Genomic DNA, 20,985 nt, shown 5'->3' on the forward strand with positions numbered 1-20,985 from the left:
CTCTCTCTATAATACAGAACATAATTTGTCACTTTGTAAATACATTCCAGTCTAAATCCCTGCCAGCATCTGTTAGTGTTTGAAGGATTAATGTGCTACCCTGTGTATGTCTGTGCTTGCAGGGAACAGTGTAGCATATGATTATAGATCTCCGGAGAACAGGAGAATGGGGTATTTTCTCAGCTTTTCCCTTCACTTGTGGTCTTTCTGACCCTTTCCTGATTTTTCTCATCCTTTTCCTACCCTGGTTAAGAGCTTGGAATTTCATCATTTGCAAGAGTACTGTTCGTCTCGAGTATTCCTTCTCCATTTCATTGAATGGGTCATGATCATCATGGTTTACAGGCAGAAAGGGTGGACAGATGGTTCTGGATTGGTTAGACTGGCATTCAGGTTCTCCCTTCATCTGATTTATGACCTCAGATTATTTAGTTTCCGTGTACTTGCTCTCAAAGTGGAGATGCAACCAGCTGCCTTTGGAAGGCGCCGGGCTGAGGAGCGGAGGCGTGCGAGGGTGTGAAGCGCAGCAGAGCGCCTTGAGGGCTCCCCGGCCCTGCCCCCGTCCGCCCCGCCGCGTGTCGCTGCTGTCCTAACGCGGCCCATGCCACTTGCAGCGCTGTGACCTAATGGGTGGCTAGGGTTCTGTTTTGTTTTTCGTCTTTTCGTGTTAACTAGTGGGGTTTTGTATTTGTTTGGAAGTACTAATCTCCGAAAATCACGTGCTTGGTGGCTTCTTAGTATTCAGAGATTTCAAAGATCATTCTGCCAGTAAGAAACTCTGGTCCTCAACAAGGCTTGATACTGACTCCTGGTTGAGGAATTTAAACCCCTCAGTCTAGGCAGAATGACTCACAATGCTGCAAGGGTCATCTTTGCTCTCCCCAGCAGAAGGCATGAATTTCCTCTGAATCGTGATGATATGGCCTATAATTCTTATTACTTTCTTCCTTTCTTTTTCTTTTTTTCCTTATTACTTTCAAGAACAGTTATGGTCTCTCAATCGCCCTTGAAAGTGAAAGTGAAGTCGCTCAGTCATGTCCGACTCTCTTCAACCCCATGGACTGTAGCCTATCAGGCTCCTCCGTCTATGGGATTTTCTAGGCAAGAGTGCTGGAGTGGATTGCCATTTCCTTATCCAGGGGATCTTCCCAACGCAGGAATTGCCCTTAGTCTACTGCTATCATTTGGATTGAAAAATCCCAGGACATAGAAGATGTGATCTCTTTAATAACTATCTTATGAGCAATCTCTTTATTTCGTGTTTTCATTGTTTTTTTTTTGGTGTGTGTGTGTGTGTAGTCCTGCCTGTCCCACCCAGACGGTTCCCCCACCCAAACTCTGCGTCTGCATCTGCAGTTCTTCTTTCTGCAATAAAGAGGAAAGCGCGAGGTTCTCTTCCATTGCGAGAGGTGCTGTGTTGTTGTTTTGGTTTTCTGCGCTGTAAATGCACACGCACAAGATGGAAATGTCACGCTCTCATTCCCAGTGGCCAAGATGGGGCTTCCGATGTGATGCCTGTTAGGATTTTGGAGAGAATCATTAGCAGATCTGGAGCATACCTTTGAGCCCAGTGGAAAAGTCTGTCCTTCACACCCTAAATGCCCAAGGATTGGCATGCTTGGAAGATGTCTAGAAACCCCTGTTTCAATTTCTCTAACAGGTTTTTATAACCTTCCAGAGTAGCCATCAGAGAAGGCAATGGCACCCCACTCCAGTACTCTTGCCTGGAAAATCCCATGGATGGAGGAGCCTGGTAGGCTGCAGTCCATGGGGTCGCTGAGGGTCGGACACGACTGAGCGACTTCACTTTCACGTTTCACTTTCATGCATTGGAGGAGGAAATGGCAACCCACTCCAGTGTTCTTGCCTGGAGAATCCCAGGGACGGGGGAGCCTGGTGGGCCGCCGTCTATGGGGTCGCACAGAGTCGGACACGACTGAAGCGACTTAGCAGCAGCAGCAGTAGCGGCAGAGTGGCCATAATATTTTTCACAGCGATCCTGTGTTCAAGCAGATATATGGAATTGCAGGAACCATTTAGCGCTGATACTTGCAACATGTGATACTCCTGAAATTCAGATTTGTAACAGGAGACGCATTTTGCAAGAAGCAGTGTTCGCAGATACTTAGCGCTCTTTGCACACACTGCTTGGAGCTCTTAATGCTGTCTGTGAGCTTCATCTTTATCAGCTGGCCACTGTGATCAGTCAGCACACACTATTTAAGGCATCATGTAATGCTCTATTGTTTCCTATCTTCAGTGGAATCTGCAAATTACATTAATTATAAGACTGCCAGACTGTCGGAAACACACCCAGCTTTCCTGACTCTTGTCCTGAAACAGGTTTCAGCAAACTGTGCCACACCAGGAGGAAATCCAGTCTGACACCTGTTTTTGTAAATAAAGTTTTATTGGAACTCAACTGTACCCATTTGTTGACAGTGTCTATGGCAGCTTTTGCATCCATGCTACAAAAGTCGAGTTGTTTGTGTGGCTAGCAAAACCTAAAATACTAACTGGCATATTCAAGAGAAAGTTTGCTGACTTTCTGGAGGACTTAGGGCCATTTGGAAAGAAAAGTCTGTTTCACTGCCTTCTGGTGAGCAGGTGGTTAGATTAGTATCTTATTTCTACACATATGGAAACATTTCCAATTACACATGACTTAGATGTCTCTCTTGGCTCTTCCAGAGTCTGGAGGTTGAGGCAGAGGGGAGAGGTGGAAATCAACATTTTTTTTTAATCAAAAAGTTAACATTTTAATGGTCAGAAAAAAAAGTGTAAAGGCTTTGGGTTCATGGAAAGAACAACATTCTTGGGAGTGAAGTACATTTGGACCCCTCCATAATCTCCTGGATTTAGGGAAAATTTCAGGGTTGGAAAGAAAGTTCTGGCACCAAAGCAATAATACTATCTTAAGGAGGAATGGCTTATCAGAGTGGAGGAAAAACTAAAATCCCACTTCTGCCAACTGCTGATTATATGGCTTTTCAAGCAGAATTTTTTTTTGGATGCTTTTTCAGCCTTTGTTTTGTTTGAAAAGTGCAGGTAATTGGGTCTACTTTGTAACGGCTCAACAGGGTGAAATGTAGCAGAGTCCATAATCCTCCCTTCTCTGAATAGTACCTGTCAGAGAGTAAGCCCTCCTAAGTGCTTAATTAACAGTGAGCGTTTGCCTCTTGGACTGGGTTTTGTAAGTGTACACAGGGCAGGAAGTCTGACAACTCCTAGTCGTGTGATGAGCGGTGACACTTAGATGAACTAGAAAACGTGATCCTCAGCCAGAACACCCCCGAATCCTTCTGGGGCTCGCGCTGCAGACCTGGTGCCCCCAAAAGGAGTGCAGCCTCTAAAGTCTGCTTTCCTTGAGAAAAAGGGGACCACATGGACGAGGTCCTCCCTTTACACCAGAGAAAGCTCTGGCCACCCCGTCCCCTGTCGGCAGCAGAAGCTCTGCCTGAAAAGAACGTCTGTATCGTGGAACCAGAGGGAGCAGGGACGACACTGTTATAAATACTGAAGAAGGCGCGCCGAGGCCGAGCCGCCATACGTGCGCACATTCCAAAGTGGCTTCTAATGGACGCTGACAAGGTGGTGTCCCCTCCCCAACTCGAATGCTGTGTGCACTGCTCTTCTGAAAACACGCAGTCTCTAACTTAGCTGCCTTTTAACAGAATTACCCCACGTGATTCATTCACGCGGTCTCGAACTTAGCTGCCTTTTAACAGAATTACGCCACGTGATTCGTTTGTCCCTTTTGGCTACGAGAGAGCAGACCACGGAGTCGGATGTGAACGTGGCCACGTGCCCGTGCCCACGCTGGCATGCTTCGGGCACTGAGGGGACAGGGTCACCTGGTCACTGCTTTGAATCTGTGCGTCATTCTGCCACTCCTCACGGGCCCCTCTTTCGTAGGCTCCCATTAGGACTTCCCTTTTAGTAGCAGTCCTGGGGAAGCTGTCAGACAAGCCTGGAAACCTCACGGGACAGGAGCGCTGACTGTTTTCTGAGCTTCTCTCAACCTGTCTGTCTACCTCTGTCTCTCCTACTCTCTATTCCTTAGCAACCACACTGCTATCTGGAATAAAGGACTTGGGTGGAAACGTTACATCACTACCCCGATACATGCTCCTGGCCTGAGTTCTTTGAATTAATTCAGAGATTGGGATTGTAACGGGCTGTCTGCTCTCAGAGGTGTTTTCAGGCTTATTTTATACTGTTGGGCTCCAGAATCAATTGGATTTTTAAACCCCCTAATGTCCCAAATTTCATTTCTGCTTGCCAACAGCGTGCTGCTGCTGCTTCAGGTGAAAGCAGCAGGGAGCCGTCAACCGCACTGCCACTTGAAGTTGTGGGGGACAACAGCTGTACAGAGTGATTTCCAGATCCACATCGGTGTCCCCAGTTGATAGGGGGCGGTGGCCCATTCAGTGCATAAAGTATGGGAGCTCCTTGCATCTAGTGGCCTCACTAGAAATCGTTACCGTCTGCATCCCTCAGATGGAAGGAGAAAGAATATGGGAAACCCAGTTCACGTGATGAGTAGCCCAGGGTGGAGGGCCGCACGCACACGCACACGGACACACACACACACACACACGCACATATTCCACTCACAGGCCATTGGTGGAAACCTGGAGGCCCTGCCCCACCACAGTGCAGGCTGGGAAACGTAGTTCCAAGCTGGTAGGTCTCTTCTCAACATAGCCCAGTACTGTGGACCAGGGAGAGCAGGTCTGGGAGGTGCTGGTTTCCTCTGTCCACACTATCTATTTTATACAACATGGAGGTCATTCTTGAATTCTAGTTGGCTTCTGCCTTTAACGTGTGAATTTAAATCCTTTTAATTTCTCTTGTGATTATGTGTGAATCTCTACTAATTTCTAAATTTCATTTTGTATTTCCTGTCTATCAGGTGTTTTCCTTTATTAATAATTTTAGTTCTTTTTTGGATTTTATTTTTGCATCGATCCAGTTTCTTAATATCCCATGAACCCCAAGCGTTTTTTTCCCTGCTGGTGCTAGTTTGGAAGCTAAACTGACTTTCTTCCTCCTCCTCCTCCATATTTCTCTCTCTCTCATATTCTTTCCCTCCCCTCCCTCCCTCTGTTTCCTTTCTCCCTCCCTCCCTTCTGATATCTTTCTTCTTGAAACTTTCACATACATGATTTACATTTTCTCTTACATAGTATAAAGCTGTTTACTGTCTCTTACCATTTTAACCGGCAAAACCAGGCCATAAGTGATTTAATAATTAAATCCCCCTTCCTAAAAAAGAGCATCTTCTTTGTTATTGCTCTTTCAATTCCTTTTCCAGTTCCTTTTTACAAGTAAGTTATTTGGTCCTATAGCTAATGTAGGAGACGTGCAACATTTGGGGACACCTTGACTGTAATGCGTGTGTGTGTGTGTGTGGGTGTGTGTGTGCTGCGAACTGAGTTTCTAGCTTTTCTGCCTTTCTGGGTGCTTTTGTTGGAACTTACTAGAGGCTGTTTAGACAGATGCCACCTTAAGCAGGAAACTGTTTCTCTGGGAAGCACATACTCTTTTTAACCTTTTCTAGTTCGTCTGTTGAATATGCTGCTTTGCGTCTGCAGAACCTCAGAAAGATTCCTTTCTCTGGATTCATCCATAAATTGAAAGTGACTGTCGTGGTCACTCCCCAGGCATGATGGTACTCTTGTATGTTTACTGCATGCTCTCATACTGGGCTCACATTCGTCAGCAGGCAGCGTGGCCAGCTTCTGAGTGGCAGGCCAGCAGCCAGCGGGCCTGAAGCTTCAGGAGAAAACCTGTCTTTCTAGCAGATTATGGGAGATCATTGTTGCCAGCATCACTAGCCTACTTTTATCTCTTCTGAGGAATTTGTCCCGGGTTCGGGTGGTGCATTATTCATTCATTCATGTTCTAAATTAAACCCTGTCTTGGAAACCTACTCTGTGCCACTCACTGTGTACCAGAAATCAGAGACGGATATAAAACTTCATTTTAATCGACTATAAATATTAGTATGAATTTTCAGTTGTTTCGGTTTTCTTTCATAGTCTCCTGCAGTGTTCTTGGGAATAGAAATTGCTCTAACCTTTTTGGAGGACACCCAGCAAAAATGCATCCAAATTTAAAGTACAGATGTCGCTTGACATGGCAATTCTACTTCCAGGATCTTATCCTATAGAAAAAAAAATTGTTTATTGCAAAACATGGATATTACAACATTGCTTTTAGGAACAAAAACCTGGAAACTACATAAAGTAATATTAATCACAGCAACAGCGATAGTCCGCACTTAGAGCATATGTGCTTAAGGTGCTTCCCATGGGTATTATCTCATTGAGTTCCCACAGTAATCCCAGGGAAGGGATTCTTCTATTATTTCTATTTTTTACAGGTAAGTAAGGTCAAGCTTTGGGAATTTAAGTAAAAAGTTCACAAAGCTAGTGAAGGCTGTGGAGGCCTGAGACATCCAAAGGGGATCATTTTTTTAATAAATTTTTAACTGGATTACAGATTTTTTATTTGTTTTTTCTTTTTTTTGGTTGTGCTGTGCAATATATGAGGTATTAGTTCCCTGACCAGGGATCAAACCCATCCCCCTATATTGGAAGCTCAGAGCCTTAACTACTGTACCATCAGAGAAGCCCCAGATCAATTTTTAATAAATGTTTGAACACTCCCCTACTGGGTAAACCTACTGGTTGAGAAGACTGTGGGTGGAGTTCCGTTTAGGTGTATTCTCTTATGTGTTAATTGTGAAAAACCAGATCATAGAATAGAATAACCCGTAAACGATGATACAGTGTTTGTAGAAATCCGTTGAGGCCCAGTGTTTTTTATACGTGTGGAAAATGTATCCTGGAAGGGTTTGCCTCAAACTGTCACTCTGTTTATCTTGGGGCAGCAGGATCCCAGACACTTTAGCTTGATACATTATCCACTTCTGTATTATTTGTACTTTGCTCAGTGAACCAGTTATATTTTTTTAAATAAGGATAAATTTAAATTGTTGAAGCCCGCTTGGGGTGAATCGCAGTCCCTGTCCCCAAACCGACACACGCAGCCTTGGCACCGTTGCCGTCTGGGGCTTGCTGTAGGATGTTTGTCAGCATCCCTGGCTCTACCCCCAAGATTCCAGAGCAGCCCTCCCCCAGAAACGTGTCCAGACCCCACCGGGTGTCCCTGGGTCTGGCGCATCCATGGTGAGAAGCCCCCAGGCAGGTGCTGTCCTGGTAGCGTGTGGTTCTCTCCATCCTGAGCGTCATAATGGAGATTGTCTCTCTCCATCTGAGCATCTCTCACACTTCATGGGTCCTTCAAGTGGAATCCAGAAGCCTTTCAACCAGAGCAGACAAATCTCATTTCTCTTTCTCTGTAGTCAATGAAACTAACTGCCACTGACCTGTCACCAGATAGTCAACAGACCCCACATGTCTCTGTGAGATTTTTTCCTATTAAAAAAAAAAAACTGTTCTTTAATTGGAGGAAAATTTCTTGACAGTGTTGTGTTGGTTTCTGCTATACAGCCACACAGTTCAGCCCGAGTTATGCATATGTCCCCTCCCTCTGGAGCGTCCCTCCCCTCCCCCAGCCCACCCCTCTGGGTCATCACAGAGCGCCGGGCTGGGCTTCCTGTGTTAAATACCAACTTGTCACCAACTGTCTATTTTACACGTGATGCTGTGTATATATGTTGATGCCACTTTCTCCATTTGTCTGTACACCTATCTGAATCTTGGGGTGCAGGGCACCAGATTTATTTTATCAGCAACTTCTGCAAAGAAGGGGCTTCAGATGCTTAACAAGTTTCATTAAGAACCTACATATTAAAATGTTCAAAACATATAGGCTGTTCCTGTTGAGGATATAATTATGCAGTAGATTAGCTGATGTCCAGTCTGTTGCCTTTAGAGCACGTCGTGGATGTTTCCAGTACTTACATAAGACATAGGGCCTGTTTATTAAAGAGTCTTCAACTGTGTATAAAACTCGAACAGTCAAAAGTAATGGTGTCTGCTGAAGGATTCTTTATCATATGAATTTACCTTTAGTCATCTATTATTTATTTCAGCTATTTTATATGCCATTATAATAAATATTATGACAGAGAAAGCTTTTACGCTTCAACTTATTGTACTACTTTCTACTTGCCTGCAATCCTTCAGGAAAATGTAACCATGCTTTACCTATAGTTAACGTAAATCATCACTTGCATTAGGATGAAAAATTCACCATGAAAAAAGTCTCTTTCTTCAATAGCCAAGCATAAATGCCCGATCATGTCGGCTGCCAAGCTCCCGTGCCATTTGCCATCCTCTTAAACTGTTTTTAAGCTGCAAAGTGAATGCATAGCATAGAGGGAAATTGGAAGGTTTTCGAATAATTTTCCTTCTCTTGTTAGTTTCTGGCAAGATAAGCATTTTTTTGTCCAGAGTGCAAAATACTGCCAATTACTGTCTAAGCATCTTTAATAGTTTTACTTTACGTGGTGCATAAGTCATACACCAAATTAAATAAGCCGTTATCCGGTACAGTTTCTCCTTGAATCAGCCTCACAATCACCTATAGATATTGAAACAGTTATTTTATAAATTGAGTTCCAGCAACCCAAGGCAGAAATTTTGACCTATGTGTAATGAAAAAAGTATTGTCATGATTTTCTTATTAGGCATGTTTATCACTGTATTTTGGAGGGAGGGTGGACTTTGGTTGGGGGGGCATTTGTGGAAGCTCAGGAGTGAAGTTTCCTGCTTGATGGTTGATCTGAAGGTCAGGAATGACAAAGTCAACCCTTCTCCTTCAAGGCTTGAAGGAAAACCCAGGGCTTTGCTAAGGGTCGTTTCTGGTTTGGTTCCCTATTTTGTAAATTGGACTCTTCTTTAAGAGCGTTTTCCTGGTGAAAGGCACAGAGGCGTACAAAGTGACACAGGCGTGGAGAGCCACAAGAGAGACTCTTAAACTCTGCCTTCTCCTTGGGTAGAGATGCTGTTTCAGAAAGAGCACTTATCAGAACATCCTTTTGTTAAAACATATTCATTTATTAACATTTTGGCTGTGCCGGCTCTTACTTGAAGCATGCAGGGTCTTCGATCCTCACTGCAGCACGCGTGATCTGTAGTTGCAGTGTGTGACCGTTAGTTGTGGTATGCAAAGTTGCGCATGTGGGATCTAGTTCCCAGACCCAGGATCGAACCCAGGCCCCCTGTATTGGGAGCGTGCCGCCTTAGCCACTGGACCACCAGGTCAGTCCCTGATCAGGGCATCCTTTTTATCTTTAGACTTGTTCAAGGTTGGGCAGACTCCCATCTAGCTCTCTCACGATGCTGATTTGGGTTGCTCTGAGACATACAAGAGCCAAAAGGAGATGCAAGTCCCTATCTGCTCCTGCGTTTCCCAGCAAAGAGGCTGACACCCACAGCCACAATAACATCACTTTCATAATACTGGAGAAATGAGCGATACGAAGTCCCACATAGGATTCTGACAAATTGCGGAACCAGTGTAGTTAGGTCTGTATTGTAGTTCAGTGAATAATGTCATGTCAATAACATGCTCATCGCTGGTGTCTCCCGCTGCTGTAAATGTGACAACTCCTATTTAAGGCTTCAGAACATAAAATCAGGACCAAGCATATGTGAAGTGGAAGGGTGAGAGGCATCAGCATAATGCAATTAAGGCCCATTGGATTAGAATTTGCAGGGTGCCATTAGCAATAAGCTCTGAATGTACATTATTGCCTTGGTTACATTTTCTCCTTCACTACTAGGCTTCTCTTGTAAATTTTAAGTGTATGAAATAAATATGATGTAAAATAGACACAAACAAGAATTTATAGAGGACGTTAATTTCTTGATAGCTTCTCAGTGTCAGGCATTGAAGAATACGAGAACAGGGCTAGAGCCGGTAGTGATAATCCAGCGAAGACACGAGTGTTGGAACCAGTCGAGTCTCAGTTCGAAACCCAAATCAGTGTCTAGGCTGTGCCACTTTAAACTGTAAAAACCTCTGTTTTCGAGGCTGTGAAATGGGGGAAATGATAGATACTTCAAAAGACTTTTCCCATGACTCTTCAATGAAAAATAAATGCCAAGCATATCACATGCTGTGCTCTCTCACTCGGTCATGTCCAGCACTTTGCGACCCTAAGGACTGTAGCCTGCTTAAGTAAATTTTGTGAAATAAGGAAAGACTGCAATTGGTAATATGCCTTATGGTTGAAAAACAAAGAATCGGTGTCCTGTTCTAACAGTGGTTTTACAAATGATAATAATCGTTACTTCTGTGCCTCGTACCTCGTGTGCACCATACCTACTCTTTGCCCTAGCCATTCACGGCAAATGCCCGTTGCAGCAGGAATGCTGGGGCCCAGAGCGGCCACACGGCTCTCCTGCAGCCACACAGCCAGTGCCGCTGTCAGGCCGGACTGTGGCTCCTCCTGGTCAGCCCGGCTCTGCTGTCCCCTGTGGACGTTCCACACGGTCCCCATATGGTTCCTTTGGTCTCAGGCAGTGTCACGCCTGAGTCATACTTGGCTAATTATAGTCATGCAATGGTATGAGAGAGCAGTCTTGTGTAACAACAGCAAGAACCCCCTTGATTCTGCACTTGTAGACCCTTGAACCACTAAGACAGGTTTTGGGAACTTAGCAAAGAACAAGCCAGGAAGACTCGTTCTACCAGGAGTGTCAGTGGGCTGCGCCACCACCCGCTGTCCCCGACGTCCAGGAAAGTGGAAGAAAAATATGTGGGTTGCTTCATTACTCTGTCTTTTGGCTGAACCTGGGGGTGGCTGGGAGCAGGTGGGCGTCTCAGCTTCTTAGACGTTGCCTGCTGCTTCACGCGTGGCGTGCCACCTGTGCATTCCTGCTTTAAAATGATGGGTGCTGGCATCTGTAGACAGACTTTAAGGTACGTTTGCATTCCTCTTTTCCCTGAGATGATAAACTTGTGTACACTGGTGTGGTTAAAGAAAAGAGTGCAGATTTGGGGAAGGGTTGGATAGGTATTTTATAGCATTTAAAGATTCAAAGTTTAGTAGGGAGTTGTCTCTGTCAGCCAAAGCTAGGTGGGGGGCTGGATAGATGGGTAGATGGGTAGATGGGTAGAGAGGAGGGAAGCGGGGAGGGACATAGGGAAAGCTAACAGTTAATATTGGGGTGGTGGCGTTGTAGATACTTTTTGTCCGTATCCATCTGTCTTTTCTAAACGTTTCTATGACTAGTGAAGTGGCCTGAAAGGAGCCTGGAGAGTAGAGAGGGCAGACTCAGGGACTGTGCGGCACTCACTGCATACACCTTTGCATTTCTCTTCTTGCTGGGCATGTGGAGGGTTGCACCTTTTTGAAGCTAGGCACAGCCCCAGAACGTGCTCTGCCAACAAAATGTCAGCAGAAGCAGTGCCTGGCACCGCAGGGTGGCAGCCCACGACATGCAGTGCACAGCCACGTTCTCTGCCCGCCCTGTGGAGGCTGGTGACGTTACAGAGGATGGAAACACCCCCGGACTCCGCCTGCCTGGGCTCCTGGCCAGTCACAGTGACAGGGACCTGGGAGGGACACGAGGCATGAACAAGTCATAATCCTTGGTTTTCTTATGACATTGAGGTTTGGGGGCTCCTTCCTTGTTGAAGGTCGTCTTGACTCACACGGAGGCACTTGTGTGAGCCACACAGTAAGGGATTGGGTCGTATCTTGTTGGCCATTCCAAGCTACAAAAATGTTTTAAGCTAGAAGGGTGTGTGTTGCAAATCTAGAGCCCGGAGACTGGCCAGACAGGGTCAGAACTTTTCACGTCCTGGATGGCATATGCTGATTTAACATCTTTGTTGAAAAACTCAACGGTTCTTTAGTGGTAATGGAACAGTTCTGTATCTCGAATGTGATGATAGTTCTATGAATGTCTGCATGTGATAAAAATGTCATAGAATTATATGCATAGATATTTCAAATAAAAGAAAATGAGTGCATCCCCGAACTGGTGAAATCCAAGTAACATCTGGAGCCTAATGAATCACTTTGTGACAATGTCCATTTTCTGGTTTTGATGATGTGCTGCTTGGATAAGTCGTCCCCTCGGGGGATGCTGGGAGATGGGTATGTGAGCATTTTCGGGTACTGTGTTTGCCACTTCTTGCGAGTCTAGAATTCCTTCCAAATTAAAGTCAACAACAACAACAGCAGAAATGAGTTATACCAAGAAAGCGGATTGTGGTCAGTTCCAAATTCATAGACTCAGCAGGAAAGCTTACATTGGCAGATGGGGCCTCTTGCTTTCACCTAGCAATCAGCAGTTTATCCCTCAGAAATCCTCTCTGTTTGCAATCCGTCAGCCCCTGCCTTCTCATTTAGAGCATGTCCCACATAAAAACATTTCTGTCACGTTGTGAAGTTTGTTAGACAACCAGAAGAGCAACCCACCCCCCTCAACACACACACACATCAGCACATTTGTGCACCCTCCTTCTAAAAGCTGTGTTTTCCCTTCTCGGGGCTTAACTAAACTGCACGCAGTCCCTCTGCTTCTCTCAGGGTCAGTAGCAGAAACAGGAAACCCGATACCAGGGCAGGGGAATCACTTGAGTGACTGGGTGTGGACTTGAGTCACTGTCCCCAGGAGCCCAGTAACCCAGCGCCTGCGGATTAGCCTGTTGAACTACTTGATGGTTTGTGACCCCTCGTTCCCCCGGATACGTACGTTCTGATTTTGTTCTTACTGGTGGTGGCAGCCCTGTGTTTTATCTTCCAGCAAGGGGCGAGGTGGTGGGGGCGTGGGCGGTACCAAAAGACAGCGTCCCACGTGCAAACCGCACATTAGAAGAACACATCGGCCAGCTTGGCCACGCCATCGCTTTCATGGAAATTTTCGCTTTGGGGTCACCATCTGGGAATGTTCTCCCTGTTTTATGGGGGGAAAATGTACATGCATTCTTTTCTAATATGTAGCCAGCACATTCCTTGGGGGTTTCCATCAGGGACTCAGCTGAGAGGAGCGATGTCTGTCTTTACCACCATTCCCTTAATAAGAGAAATATCCAGTTTTCCTCTTGCGATCCATTCAAAGCTCTGTAAGATTCTGTGTTGGCGACGAGTGCCGTGCTCTGCACCAGGGGCGGCTGGGGCCTGAGGAGCAGGATGAGGGTGAAAGGCCCCTTGAGTTGCCACGTCTGAACGTCAGAACCGGTAGTTGAGCATTCCGGAGGCATAAGAATCTATGGGGAAGGAAAGCTAGCCATTTTGACCGACGTCCCGCTCCGAAGACTTGAGCCACAGATAAACATCCGTCACGCAGACAGAAAATGGGGACGGGGGTGGGGGTGTGGTTTGCTCCCCATCTGGAGTCCTGAGCCCTCTGTACAGGGTACGGCATCACTAGGGTGCAGCCCCTTCTCCTGGTGGCAGTCTACCTTCATATGGGATGAGGGCTGTGGCCTTGCCTTACCGTGAACCCTCCAGCTCTAATATTCCCCTATCTCAGGAAGCTCTAATGAAACCCACGTGTTGGCACTCTCCTCTTTTCCTGGATCAGGTTAGATGCTTCTCCTCCTTCCAGAATCTGCAGGTGTGTGCAGCTGCTGCTGTTACCTGAGGAATCCACTTCAGCCAACTTGCCTTTGCCAGAGTGTTGGGGTTTGGGGAGGTCACTGAATTCCTCTCTACATCCTTTCCCGAAAACTGGGCCCTGTTAGTGGCAGGACCTGCATCCCCCAGGGTCCAACAGTGATCTGGTATGACGCGGTCTTCGGGGGGAAGCCTCACTTGTCGTGAACACAGTTTCACCCACCCTGCTGCCCTGTCGCCCTCCTGAACAACCATTTATTACACAGTGGCCTCGGGGAAAGAGCTTGTCACCACGGCATCTTCCCTCCTTCCAGTTAAAGTGATGAAACACCTTCTGTCTTCCAGGCAGGCTGTTAGGTGCTTCGCACTTAGCCTCACAACTCTGTGAGTAGATAATCAACATTCCTCATTTACAAGTGAGGAAACTGAGGCTCAGAAAGCTTAGGTGGCCCAGAGTCTGTGTGCATTCCAGCTGCGTCGGCCTGGTGTTCACTGTCCACGGCCTGGGCCTCGGGTCGCAGTCCAGGGTGTTGGTGGCCGAGGTGAACTTCTGCAGACACACTAAGCGTCTCAGCACAGCCTGTGTGTCCGTCCAGGTGGAGGGTGCCCTCCACTGAGCCACGGGCATCCCCTTCAGAGCATCCGAGCACCGTGTCATTCTCGCTAGTCTTACTTCAGCATCACAGCCTAGACAAGGATTCCCAAGTTCACTGCTTGTCTTATGGGAATGCACTTACCTGAACAGGCAGGTAGCCTGGCCATCTGTTCTGAGGAGAGAGATCTAAGAAGTCATAGCATTTCAGCCAACACAGCAGAGTCCAGGCAGACTTAAAAATCGGGAGGGCCTGGTAAACACAGGGCCTGTTTGAAAGGCATGGTCTTTGTGGAACTGTGCTGGGGGCCGTGCAGTGGGACGGGGCGGCTTCAGTGACTGCGGACCGCTTCCGGAGCCACTGGCTTGAGGGCTCACCATCCACACTTCTTAGCTCTGTATTCAGTCTCTTATAAGATGCCACAGTGTAAAAGAGGCCAAATACAAGGGGTCCTTCAGTTGTCCTGGGGTGACATGCGATGATGCCTGTGATGCCCACCCACCGCCACCCGAGGTCAGACAGCAGGAGCATCATTATCGTGACCCACGCGTGCCTCACGTCCGCAGAGTTCACAGGGTCTCTAAACCAGGGCTCTCTAACGCGGCTCGTCTGCGTTTCTAAAGCAGGGGCGTGCGGAGCTGTCGGGCTCTGTTGGTGTTACCGAGCTTTGCCTGCCTTTGTACTTTCTGTCCACGCCTTGTGTTTCATTTTTGAGGCAGGCTTAGTGGAGTGGTTTCAGAGCCCAGATGGCAGCTTTTGAGATTCCCACGTGGCCTCGGATGTTCCTGCAGGAGGCGGGCTTCATCCTGGTGTACCCCTGTCATTATAGTTTCTTTTAGGAGGCACTTAGAGAGGAGATACGTGAGCCCTCGGACCCTGTGGATCCTGTTTCGGGTGCTGAGTCAAACAGTACAGCCCCTCAGCCTGGAGTTTTAGCAGAGTCCCAGCCTCCCATCCTCCCTAAACTTGGCAGTAAAAAGCCCCGTTCTTCTATTCATTCAGATGATTTATATTCTCTCTGGGCGTCTAATATTAAACAGGGGAATTCCGACATGTTCCATAACACATTTACTGTAACTTGATACCATGAACTAAACTTGCTGTTATTTATCATTTCTTTTTATTTTCTCTCATTCCAGCACAAAGCCAAGGTAGAAGCAATGACCCTGGACCTCGCTCTGCTCCGTAGCGTGCAGCATTTTGCTCAAGCGTTCAAGGCCAAGAATGTGTGAGTGTTCCAGCGGAGGGTTATAGATCATAATATCTTGCCATTGTAATGTCTTTATCAGATGAACACAACCGGGAAGACGGAAGGCTATTGTGCTGTCTTGGCGTCCAAACAGGAGGCTCATTTATACTGGCCCGGTCGAGGTGTACTGTATTTTTTTGACTCTGAGCCCCCCTCATTATGAGACGTGTCATCAATCTCACAACAGCCTCCCAGAAAACAAGAAAAAGATCCTACTAAGCATCAGTAAAAAGCGACCTTATAAAAGCCAGCTGATTGTAGGCTGCATCCTGATCGCAGACATCTTCAAGGCGCCTCCCAGAATCGAGGAGAAGTTCTATTTTAATTGCATTTAGGAAGAGGTCAGGTCAGCTCTCTAGTTCCACAAGGGGGCTGAACCTCAGAGCACGGGAAGAAGGTTTTACTGTTTCGCAAACCTGCGATGGTTTTACGTGGCACGTGGACACGGTTCCAAAAGCGTGGGCTCACATCTGAGAACTTCTGTTTTTCCATTCTTTCTCAGACTTTGAAAAATGCCTGTAGGAGGGAGCCTTCGCTGAGGACTGGCAGATTTTTTTTTTGGCCATCCCTTACCAACCGCCTTTCCTAACAGAGAGCAAGCAGCTCTTAAAGCCAGAACTGAGGAGAGCGCTGGTGGTTAGCTTCCTTTTCATTATGATATTTTGTTTCCAAGTGTTTATTTTTACAGTTCCCTCTGATTTTTTTTTTTTTTTTTTTTAGGGCAAGCAATACTGGTTTCTCATTTAATGTAGCGGTTTAAATTTCTTTAACAAATCACTTCGTTTAATTTTTTTTTTCCAGTGGGTTGATTTAAACACAAAGATTAAGTTAATAATAGGGCACGTGGTGCCAAGGGTAAAATAATTCCGCAGTCGGCACCAGAGTCCCCGAGTTTGGAGCAGGCTGATCAGTGACAAGCGGTCTCAGGGTTGGCCTCCGTCGGGGTCTCTGGTTTTAACAGTTCTCTGCGGAGATGATGGATGGGAGGGGAGGTGTCTCAGACCAGATGCTCTGATGGCGTGATGTTGGCCCGACTCTTCAGTGCTGTCCAGTGGCCGATTCTTCTCTCTCCTTTCGTTTTCTCACTCGTTCTTTTAGGCCGTTGAGAAGTCTGTCCTCTAAAGCCCTTTCTGGAGCAAGCCTGAGTCCTTGAGATTGAAATGTCAAGTCAGAGTCTTTAGTGAGATCTGCACTGCCCCCCGCCCCCACCCCAGGGGCCTGCCCTGTGCTCCAGTGATAGCTAGCTGGGCATCGTCCCCAGGCCAGCGGACCTAGGCGAGCCCCACTGTGTGCCCTCTTGGCAGGGATTGGTAGCTGCCAGCCCTCGCCAGAGCTCCCAGAGAACCTCACGTCAAGACAGAGCTGTAGCTCTTTAAACATTTGCCCTGTCCTCCCTTCATGATTCATTTATCCGCTTGCTTCTTCACTTAACACACATTTAACACATGCCTCCAAAGCCCCAGGCTCTCCCCTCGGCTCTGGAGAGAGAGTGGTGGCTGGTGGAGGCCTAGTTAAGCTCACCCAAGCCATTGTGTGTGCTGCCAGCAAGCAGGCGGTGTTTAACTGCTGGCAGCCTACTCCTCGGCCTAGTATTTCTGCGGTTGTTTGGAAGAGAACAGCAATAACAGTATCCACCATAGCAGCAGCAACAGCTCATTTCGCGAGAGCTCGCTAGGAGCCCTGCACCCAGCGCCCTTTGTGTGCGTTTCCTGACGTGACTCTCCAAGCAGCCCGCAGGGGGAGTGCTGCCCCTGTGTCTGTTACGCAGCTGAGGAAAGTGAGACCAGAGAGGGTGAGTTGTCCGAGGGCATGCGGCCAGCCAGCGGGGGCGCTGGGGCCGGGCACGCCTGGGCAGCCCGCCTGCCGAACCACTTTGCTGCACTGTCTGTTGTTCTCAATGGGCCAGAAACCGAGATCCGAGACAGCGAGTGACTTTCGCAGGGTGCCTTGGCAGGTTGGTGGCAGAGGCAGCACTTCATCCGCTCTGACTCTCCGCTTGCTCCCCAGCACCATGCCGCTCTCATGGGAGCTGAGACGCACCGCCTCTTCACTCTCCCTCCAGTCCTGGTGTCAGAGCTCGCTGGAAGGAGGCCTTTAGCCGGGGACAGCCAACAGTTACATAAGAGGACTGCCTTCCAAGTCTTAATGGGACCATTCGTTTTCAACTATTAAGTAGTTCAGAAATCATCAAAGCCAACTGCCTTCTGTGATCACCAAGCCCAAACTCTTGGAGAAAAGCGATCGCCCCTTCTGCCCTAATTCTGGATTTTAACAAATGAATTCTGAATTTCTGTACTCCTTGGTTCAGAAACAAAAGCAGTTTTCCTCTTAGCCAACCCCATGCCATGAACCTCCTTTCATCAGTCTCTCTAGGGTCCAGTATTTTACATGGATTTAGAGAAATCAGCATGAAAATCCCGTACGACTTTCCCTTTGGAAGACCAGCAGGGCGAAGTCTTCCCCGGCCGGGCAGATGACAGTTCAGCACTCACAGGTCTGTGGATTCTGAGAATTGTCAGAAGCGAGTTCAAGTGTCAGTGACTGAACTGCCAGAAAAACACATGTCGCTCTCTTCTTATCTCCAGCTCCCGCCTTTCGACATTAAGATCTCCTTGTGTGTAAAACATAATGGCAAACGAAGGAGAGGCTACCCATGCCGGACCCACTCCTTTCTGCGCCCTTGGACTGAGGAGAGGAAGAACCCGTCCACTGAAGTGCCACGTGGACGCGCGCCGAGTCCTGTCTGCGGGCACGCCAGGCGTCCGTGCGGGCACTTTTTACTGTGTGCGTCCCCTCGGGTCATGCCCCAGCCCGGTGGTCTTGCCATGCCAGGGCAGGCGGCAGTGTGTGTAGTCTGAGCCTGGAAAAGGTAGAAACGGGTGTAAATGCGAACCTCTTTGGAAGATGCAGCTCATGGTACAGATGAGCCAGTCTCTTTCCACCTTCCACCAGGAGGGCATGTGGATTCAGGCTTTTCTTGGATATTCTTCTTTATGTTTTTTTTTGGGGGGGGTGTGGTGGCATGGGGTGGGGACTGAGCCTTTTCAGAATGAGCCCTGCTAACAGTGATTATGCAAATCATAATTCCTTTCTGACATTTGTTTATTCCGTGCAAGGCAACACGCTCAGCACTTATGCCCATGTCCTCTCTCTAATTCCTTACAGTCATCCCCAGGCATGACTCATTTTATCTTTGTTTCTCAGTGGAAAGGCTCCAGCTTCTCACCGAGAGGCCAACTCTCTTTCCTGACTTTAGCAAGTGGCAGATCCCGAATTGGAACCCGAGTCTGTCTGAATCCACAGCGACCCCTCTTCTTGTTCCACCTCACCCTTGAGGTGTTTTCTTCAGTGTGGATTTCTGGGTTGGTAGGAATTACTGAGGACCAATTTACTCAGAAATACAGGGGCTGAACACCATTCAAGGCAATGAGTATTCTGTTCTCTCAGTTTACTTAAATCAGAAACCAAATAAGGTCAATGCATCTTAGCCTGTATGTTTTCCTCCGGCTTCTAAATTTCTCTTTATTTAGAGCGGCACATGCGTTTCAAGGGCAGGTGTGTCCTCTAGAGTTTTCTGTGGTCTGTGTTTCACTGACTGTACCCCGGTGGTGTCATTCAGCTGGTTCTTTTGTCTTCTCTGCTTCCTGTGAAATGGTAGCCAAGGCTGAAGGCTCAAATTCCTGTTTAATTTTTGTTTGGCAAGAATGCTCGGTAGGTGGTGGTGTTGTCTTCAAGCCAGTTTTTGTAAGGCTCTGCACGCCCCGACCAACGCATCCCTGCGCCCACGTGGTCTGTCTGTCTGCCCGCTCCCCTTCACCCCCCATTCCTCCTGGCCCCCTTCACTCCTTCTTCTGGGTGGTCAGCCCAGGGGGCCTCAGTGCTCCCAGGGCACTTCTCCCCAGCCTCAGTGGTGGTAGTGGTCGGCCAGAGTGTCTCAGGTCCAATTATTTTGGGGCATTACTGGAAAGTTCCAAACCGAAGCCTGTGGTAAGTCCCAGCCAGTCTTGAGTTTTGCAGGATATATTTGTTGAAACCGCAGTCCTGGAAAGCAGCCAGCCTCCGTGCTCCTGCTGCCCGGCTGGTCAGGGCCTCCGTCAGAATGCGAGGAGCTCGGACCCTTCCTGATGATTCCCACCGAGCATCAGGATTTTCTGTAGTGGTCTCTGAAGCCAGTAGGGTGTTGTTTGGGATACCTTTGCACAGTTTCATTCATGATACTAACTGCTTAATTTACCGAAAAGCATTTATTTTGAACAGGCCCTGTAACAACAGTTCAGGGTCTTCTAGACTTCTGTAAATATATATATATACATATATATATATATATGTATATATATATATGTATTTCCTTTATCAGATACTGTTTTATGGTTTGAGTTCTATATATTCCTGAAATAATGGACACCTGGATTCCAGTTTTGAAATTTGAAAACTTTCAGTAATGGCACATAATATAGGAAATTTATTGCTTGGCTTTCAGTTACCAATCAGCTCTTATAATATCATCTAACGTCTTTGATTCATCATAGCAATTAATGGAAGTTGATCATAACATAATTTTAAAATAACACTTGCAATTCTAAAGATTTCTAGAACTTTGTTTTGATCACGGATCTCTACTTTCTCTTTTCATCTTCCTGTCTCCAGCAGAATTTAAGGAAATCAGGCTTTATTTCACTTAAAAATACTTAAAATACTTTCACTTAAAAATTGGATAGTGGTGTTTAAAGAAAAATCCAAAGAATACTTTTTCAGTTTCCTCTTTACTGTTTATACATTTGAGGGAGAAATCTTAAGAAAGTTATTTATTTTCACTTTTTAGAACTTGAAAATTCAGGACTTTCAGAAAGGACTAATCCCAGATTTAATTTTCTTGGATTCTTATTTCCAATTTTGCTGTCTCCAGTCCTTCTACAGAAGTGGGTGGGCTATAAATTATAAATAAATCCCAAATTTTGAGGGTTAAATTACCCTGCAAGACCAATGTGTAAATTACAGCTTAATCTTTCTTCTTCTCCTCAGTTTGGTTTTAAGAATAACTTTTAGCCCATGTATCTCTGTTACTTTTTGCTGAACATGAGAAATCCATTTCTGGTTTTTGTAACAGAGTATCATGTTGCTTTGCTTTTCTGAACAGTTTGAAAACTAAAAGAAAAGAAAAACAGAGAGCAGATTTTTTTTTTTTTTTTAGCTGTAATAAACTCTCTAAATCTAGATCTTAATTATGGTGTCTTACGAAAAATTTTTCAAAGTCTACAAGTTGATTTTTCCCCATCCCCTACATTTTCCACCTTGAGGTATTAAAAAACCATACTGTGAAGCATTTAACGTGTCTAGAAACATCAGAGAAGGCTTCCATCCAGAGTAGATGTTTTGCCTTCTGAAGCTTAACTCTTTAGGCATCAAATGTTCTTACATAATTCTTTAAAACAATATTTGTGAAACAGATGGTGTTCTGTCATCCCTTATTAAAGAAAAATACGAGCACAGAGAGTATAGTGCAGGGGTCAGCACACTTTTCTGAGAAGGGCCAGAGAGGAAGCACCTCCGACTTCTCGGGCCGTAAGGTCATCTGTGTCGGCGGGCAGCAGCGG

General features: G+C 46.6%; 1 protein-coding gene across 14 annotated transcripts in view; it reads left to right on the plus strand.

The window, feature by feature from the left end:
• The window catches only part of WWOX (WW domain containing oxidoreductase), a 550,729-nt gene that overhangs the window by 219,376 nt on the left and 310,368 nt on the right, over nucleotides 1-20,985 (plus strand). For all 14 annotated transcript variants that reach the window (XR_008704541.1, XM_055554122.1, XM_055554123.1 and 11 more), the window contains exon 6: nucleotides 15,282-15,370. Coding sequence is in view for 13 of the 14 variants with exons in the window: in XM_055554122.1 (XP_055410097.1) it covers nucleotides 15,282-15,370 (89 nt within the window). In the remaining variant the exon portion in view is untranslated. The remainder of the gene's footprint in view (nucleotides 1-15,281; nucleotides 15,371-20,985) is intronic.

Source organism: Bubalus kerabau, chromosome 17, assembly GCF_029407905.1.
Source record: "Bubalus kerabau isolate K-KA32 ecotype Philippines breed swamp buffalo chromosome 17, PCC_UOA_SB_1v2, whole genome shotgun sequence".
Lineage (NCBI taxonomy): Eukaryota > Metazoa > Chordata > Mammalia > Artiodactyla > Bovidae > Bubalus > Bubalus kerabau.